Here is a 7,038-nt window from a genome sequence, read left to right as displayed (position 1 = left end):
ATTGTGGTTTGGAAAAAAAAAAAAATCTGGCCTTTGTTAAAGGCTTGGATGTCTGATGAAGCTAGGATAAAATTTATCTTAAGGAAGGAGTTATTAAGATTTCACCTTCAGTCGACATTCCGAAAACACCCGAGTGCATTGCAGTGCCTTGTAGGCATTAATATACTTCTTAATAACCAGTGTGCTAGCATCTGAATTTTTAGGACCGGTGGGACTGAGGTTGTGTTTTGAAATTAAGACATACTAAGCATGTTTTCTGAGCTTAAGTGTTAATGGAACAAAAGGTCTTAATGTCTCTTCAGTGATACCGAAAAACCACAGCAAGTAACACTTGGGTTGCAAAGGTCACTTAAAAGGGATACTGCCTATTTGAACCCAGTAAGGCCAGTTTTTAAGTTAGTAAAAGGAATATTATAGGAAAACTTATAAATGGCAGCAACACTGTTTTTTGTCAAGTTAAGCAGTAAAGCCTCAAGCATTAGAAACATGAAAAAGATCATACTAAAGTCTTAAAGGTATAGGACCTAAAAATCTTGTCAATTAAACCTGCTATGTCATGTTAAAAACCTGTTACAAATATGGACCACGGTCAGTGTTTTGGCAGTAATGCTGGTTGTTTAAATGAAAAACTAGAAAGAAACCTTTCATGTTAAGTCCTCAGATCATGTTTTGCACAGTACCATGCTGTAACAACTGTAATGGTGGTTATTTGTCAGACATACAGTAGGCTGCATGACTTCTGTGTAAACTGAAACGGTCCCAACAGTTCCCTTAGTGCTATTTAAAGGATCTGAGCAAATATCAACAGAGCTTTTTAACTGGCTTTAAAAAAAAAAACCCAAAACTTTTTACAACATATTGTGATTTGAAAATGTCTCAATTTAAAGCCTAGGATAAAGTTTCTTCTCTCACAGACAAGAGAAGATTACTATTATGCATTATGTGAGACTAAGGATACTCTTCTGCATGAGAATATGTATTTATTCATGCAAGTTATTTCTAACAGACTGGTATTCACATTTTGAGATAGCTAAAGTTCACATTGCACTTTCTATTTGTGTTTTGTAATTTGCAGATATCTAGGTAGTGCATTTTAAAAAATCTTGACCATCACTTGGATATAATCAAAATATATATTGCTTTCTGCAAAAAGAAGCCAAAATTTCATTTTTTTTCCTTTTTAAAGTATTGAGTTCTATGGGGACAGTACTAAGCCCTCCTAGGAGGGCCAGCTCCTGAGTTTTCTATGAGACGGGTATAATGGCTGGAAAGCTAAGTGTTTATACAGAAACATTTCTTCAGGTCATAGAGAGGGGCAGAGGAGAGGAACAAACGACATTTCCTTCTGCAGATAACCCAAGAAGGCTAATGTGTCTGCATGGCATGGCCTTCTCCCTCCTTTTGTATTTGAGCACTCTAAGGGAAGTGGGATGAGAGCAAAAGCCACGGGTTTTTTTTCTGTGGCAGCATGGCTTTGTGCCATCTTTCTTTCTGCCTACAGACTCTAATCGAATGTTTATTAAGTAGCTCAAAATATGGCCTACCAGCATAAGCAAATTGTTCCAAAATGTTAAATAATGTAACTTTTCCATGAAGGGTTTCTTTTGGGAAGCTAAGTGAAAACTATAAAGAACTTAATATACTGACAATCTTTCAAGAAAATAAAAAAGCAAAATGCAAACTAATATGCATTTTAAGTAACTTTAGAGTAAAAGCTATGAGTGTAATAAGTATTGGCCTAATCCTACAAAACTTGTTTCTCCCATAAAATTTCAATTGACCAAGTTAAGGAAAAATACAGGATGCAGTCTCAGCATTAGAAAGACTCAAACCAATTTTTTATCCGGTGGTAACTGGTGATAGGGTGAAGAGAAGTGCAGTAATATGACTGGAAGGAAGAGCTCCAAGATTACCTTCACCCATATTATCAAAATTAGCTCACCTTCCCTGAGGAGGACCTGAAGTCATCCAACACAGTTAATCGTACTTTTAACCCCATGACTTTACTAGAGATATTTTTTTAAAAAGCTAAATCTGATCACTGGGCAAAAGGTCAGGTTTTATTGTTTTCACTCACTGTATTCCCAAACATGAGAAAATACATAGCTGGAGCCAAGGTACATGAGAAAAACAACGAACCAGCCATGGGTACAACTACAGTAGACAACTGATCTTTTAAGCCGTGCCATGGCTTTGAGTAGCTTCTTCAGTTTTCATAGGATATTAATGCATGCCCAATTATTTCTTTAAGCTTTTGGCATGATCAAAATTATACCAATCAATTGCCAGCATATACATACCAATGCTTTGCATTTTCTTATTTTTTTAAAGAGCTAGAGTATTGTGCCATGTTAATATTTGCATATTGCAGTGGTTAGCAGAATTGTACAATACCAGCGGAGTTGCACATTGATTGGTTTAGCTGTCTTGCAATACTGTTTAGTTCTGAAAACTAGAAAAAAAGCACAAATCATATTTGCATCAACACTATGCTACACTTTAATATTGTAATTTACTGCACCAATCTGTATCACCAATGAGGTTGTATAAAAACAACTTCTGAAATTATTATTCACAATCAAGTATCAATGTGCATACATATAGATTCAAGGCTCCCCATTTGTTTAGATTTTTTCTAATCTTAGCAACCAGGACATTTTGCTGTTAAATATGCTATTTTCAAAAATAGCGACCGACAGCAGAAGTTTTAATATTATGGGTGTTTATATGAAGGAAACAAAGGGGTCAATAAAAAATAGCGACAGCAGAAGTTTTAATATTATGGGTGTTTATATGAAGGAAACAAAGGGGGAACCTGATATGAACCTTAGAGAACATATACTTCCAAAAATAAATGTGTTAAATCTGATTTTTATATACTTAAAATATCTGTACACAGGTTTTCATGTGAGATCACTATTCTGTAAAAAATCCAACTCAACCCTTTTGTTACAATAACTAAATTTACCCTATTTTCTCAGCTTTTCATTGCACAGTATATTCAGAGCTCTGTTTCATAATATAATTTAATATGATTCGATTGCAACACATTGCAATGTTCAGTTTCTCACACAAAAGAATCACTCAGTTACCTTTTCAATGGACTATACTCTACCATCAAAGAAAACAAACTGAAAAACAATAACATAGCATCATCATCATGCAAAATACCCTTGGAAACCAACGTTCAAATATCACAAAGACATTTTTTATTCACAAGCGTTTTTGTTTGAGCCTTTGAAGGATTCTACTAGCTTTATATATAACTGCATTGTGAAAAGGAGGTGAATATTACATTGAAATTAACATTTTTCTGACAGAAGGTGACACCAAGTTTAAGATGAGAATCACTTTTTAGTTAAACTCTCAAGCACCTTTATATTTTTAAAAACAGAAGTTTCCTTCCTTCCTTCCTTCAAACTAACAATTTATCAACATTCCAAAACCTAGCTGGCTACATGATTCCTTTTGGAAGAATAAACCACTCATCATAAAGCATTTCAATCATGCTGAACTTCTGATGAAAACTAGCCAATATTTTCATTTTACTCAAGTAGTTTGGACAAAACTGATGTTCAAAGCACCCATCATGGTGCTAGTAATGTATATTGGGGAGTACATTTTCTTGTTTCTTTTTTTTTTTTTTAAATAACTGTTCATGTAAAAGAATATAAATCTTCAAGATGTCCAAAGGTTAAAAGAAATGAAAATCATATACATAACCTATTGTCAGGGGAGCCCTTTTACATGAAGTCATCAAGTTTACAACAACAAACAAACGAAAAAGAAATAATAATCTTAGATTCCCCAGTGGAGCACGTACAGAATTCTGTTCGGATGGCATAGATGATGCAGCATTCACACACGTTTAAGGATCCGACACTCCAACATGCAGCCACTGTGGGTGCCTTTATGAGTCTCACAACGAGTGATAACCAGACATGAGCATTGCTGTTCTGCTGCTGTCTGAATAGCTGACCCTTTTTAAAATGAAACTGAGGCTATCGTTTTGGCCAGGTCTTGATTAAGTTATGCAGGTTTTGGTTTAGCAAGGTCATAACTGGCAGTGTCTGCTGCCAGATAACAGCCAAAGCAGGACCAACTGAATTCCTACCATAGACCACAGTGATGGACTCAGACCAGAGACACCACCGCAGTCAGCCGAATCTTCCTGTTGACAAGAAAAGAAGAAATCATTTAACATTAACTACAACTAAATTTCCTGAGAAGTAATCTACATTTTAGCCTTCAACATTTTGAACTATCCTTGAGGCATCCTTTTTGGTCTTATATATGTTATTTTACCTAAAATAACAGCAAAATAATTCCTGGAAGTTTGTCTGATTTTTGATACAAAGAGTGGCATTACTACATTAACTATAAGCATGGGAGGATTAAAAACTTACAAGGCTTACTGCAGTTACTTATGAACTAGATGGGATACTCACACAATCAAACAAGAAATGCTATGGGATATATCTGGGGGCCCCAGTAAACCACATCTATATTCCTTAAAATTACATCAATTTGGAGATTTTCAGCATCACTTTATTGCGAGGAAAGATGGAAGAACAGATAATTTTTCAAGATTAGAAAACAAACACCAGAATATGTTCATGTCCATTTCATCAACATGATTGCACATTAAAACAAATATGCTCTGCAGGTGAAGATATGATGAAAGAAAATGAAAATCCTTTCTCTGTCTCTGATGCTGTATTCAAGCACGCGAACCAAATTTTCTATTGGCTTTTTGTACGCGTTTGATGCAGTCTGTAGAGAAGACACCCTCCAGTTTGAGGGCCTGCTCTGAGCTGCACCGCTATGCCATGCATCAGTGGACCTAATTATTCATTATGCCACACAGCAATCACACCTCTTTTCCCATTCCTCTTTACCATTAATTGCTGTTATTTGGTTCCACTTTGCCTATAATGCATAATATCTTTCACATTATGGACTTATTTATTAGTCTGGCTGAAATACATTTAATTGAGTCTGTAACATCTTTACACCTTCTTGTTTCTCAGGACTGATACAATCTATGTTTAGCTGCCTAAAACACCAGGACAATGTTCCAGCCATCCCCTGCACTGCTCTGTCCAATGAGTCTGAGATTCATGGGTAGCTCTGAAGGCTGAAAATATTTGGTCTTCCTCTTGTTTTCACTGTATTCTGTACCCATAGTATAAAAAGACACTCTCCATTTTCCAAGACATCCCAAGCCTCCAAGGACAAGACAATAGCAGAGGTGGGAAGGGACTTAGGTATATTAGGAACTGGGGCAACTTCTTGAACAGGAGGAATTTGTGCAGGGAAGGACAGACTGCACCTTAACAGTAACAGAGCCCGGCTGCCGGCACAGAGATTAAAAAGGTTTTAGAACATAAAGCAGAGGAAAGCCAACGAGCATGGAACAGCTCCTGGTTCAGACTGACATGCCACTGAGGCATATGTAACTAATATTCAATGTGCCTCAGAAAAGGCTTGGAGGGGGGTTGGGGATAAAAAGTACAATCAGGATAAATAAGGAAGGGTCATTAGAACACCTTTAATTTATTGGCACATCCTTAAGCAAAACTTTCAAGTGCTTCTACACAAATGCTAGGAACATAAAATTAAGATGGGGGCATGAAGAGAAGTCATCAATGAACCATCCCAAAATAACACACATATCAGAAACCTGATGGAAGGAGAATAATCAGTATTACTGAGCATTGTCAGGCTACCAACTTTGTAAGAATGGCAGTGTAGGACATACAGCAGAAGGGTAGTATGTAAAGGATAATACAAAGTGTAATAGCATAAAAGTATTACAGGGAAAGGAAAGTGTGATGGAATCTCTGTGGGTAAGAAATGTCAGAGTCTAATAATAAAAATGTAATACTAGGATTGCACTGCTGACCACCTGATCAAAGTGACAATATCAATCATGAGATGTTATGTGAGATTAGAAAAGCCATATATAAACTGGATCAATGCCTTATCAAAAAGTGATGTAGAGATCACATTTTTGGATATGATAAATGACTGCCTTTTGGAACAAACAGTCTTTGAATCTTTAGTGGTGCACAGGGGCCTTTTCAAAATTATTAGTAGAGAGCTGCTCCGTATAGTTCTAGTATAGCTCTAGTAGCTTTGTAGACCACAATGCAATAGGAATTAGTATTGTTGTGTGAGAGATCAGGCCAAACAAATCCAAAACAAAAGATACCAATTTCAAGAAAGGGAACTATGTGAAAATTATGAAAAGGAGTTAAAAAACCCCAGACAACCCAAAACCAAGAAAACAGAAAGAAACCCTTAACAAACAAAAAGCAGAAACCAGGAAAAAAACTAGAAGCATCATCTCAAAAAGCAAGTCCCTCACAAGGAACCAGAAGTATATTTAGAAATATTGCATTAGATATTCATGTAAAATGAATGCCACAATTAGAACAATCAACCATCCCCCTCCCCCAAAAACCAACCCCAAAACAAATAAAAAACACCACCACCACTCCCCCCCAAAAAAATCCCCAACAAACCCAAAACCCCAAAGAAACACCCCTGCATGAATCAGTTATTGCATTAGATATTCATGTAAAATGAATGCCACAATTAGAACAATCAACCATCCCCCTCCCCCAAAAACCAACCCCAAAACAAATAAAAAACACCACCACCACTCCCCCCCAAAAAAATCCCCAACAAACCCAAAACCCCAAAGAAACACCCCTGCATGAATCAGTAGGGAAATGAGAAAGGCAAAAGCCCAGCTAGAACGCAATCTGGCCAGTGTCATTAGAGACAACAAAAAAAGCTTTTAAAATATTTTATTAATGCCTTCTTTGCCTCAGTCTTTAATAGTCAGACCAGTTACCCTCAGGGTATTCAGCCCCCTGAGGTGGAAGACAGGGATGGCGAGCAGGATAAACCCCCATAATCCAAGAGGAAGCAGTTAATGACCTGCTACGCCACCTGGACGCTCACAGGTCTATGGGGCCAGATGGGATCCACCCGAGAGTGCTGAGGGAGCTGGCGGAGGTGCTCGCCAAG

General features: G+C 37.0%; 1 protein-coding gene across 1 annotated transcript in view; it reads right to left on the bottom strand.

The window, feature by feature from the left end:
- Positions 1 to 2,747: 2,747 nt before the first annotated feature.
- CACNA2D1 (calcium voltage-gated channel auxiliary subunit alpha2delta 1) overlaps positions 2,748 to 7,038 on the bottom strand; it is a 375,598-nt gene continuing 371,307 nt past the window's right edge. Inside the window, exon 38 of the mRNA XM_009285553.1 lies at positions 2,748 to 4,171. Coding sequence (XP_009283828.1) covers positions 4,055 to 4,171 — 117 coding nt within the window. The 3' untranslated portion in view covers positions 2,748 to 4,054. The remainder of the gene's footprint in view (positions 4,172 to 7,038) is intronic.

The sequence above is a fragment of the Aptenodytes forsteri genome, unplaced genomic scaffold, assembly GCF_000699145.1.
Source record: "Aptenodytes forsteri isolate BGI_AS27 unplaced genomic scaffold, ASM69914v1 Scaffold87, whole genome shotgun sequence".
Lineage (NCBI taxonomy): Eukaryota > Metazoa > Chordata > Aves > Sphenisciformes > Spheniscidae > Aptenodytes > Aptenodytes forsteri.
Note: the sequence above shows the minus strand (reverse complement) of the source record. Positions and strands in the feature narration are given on the sequence as shown.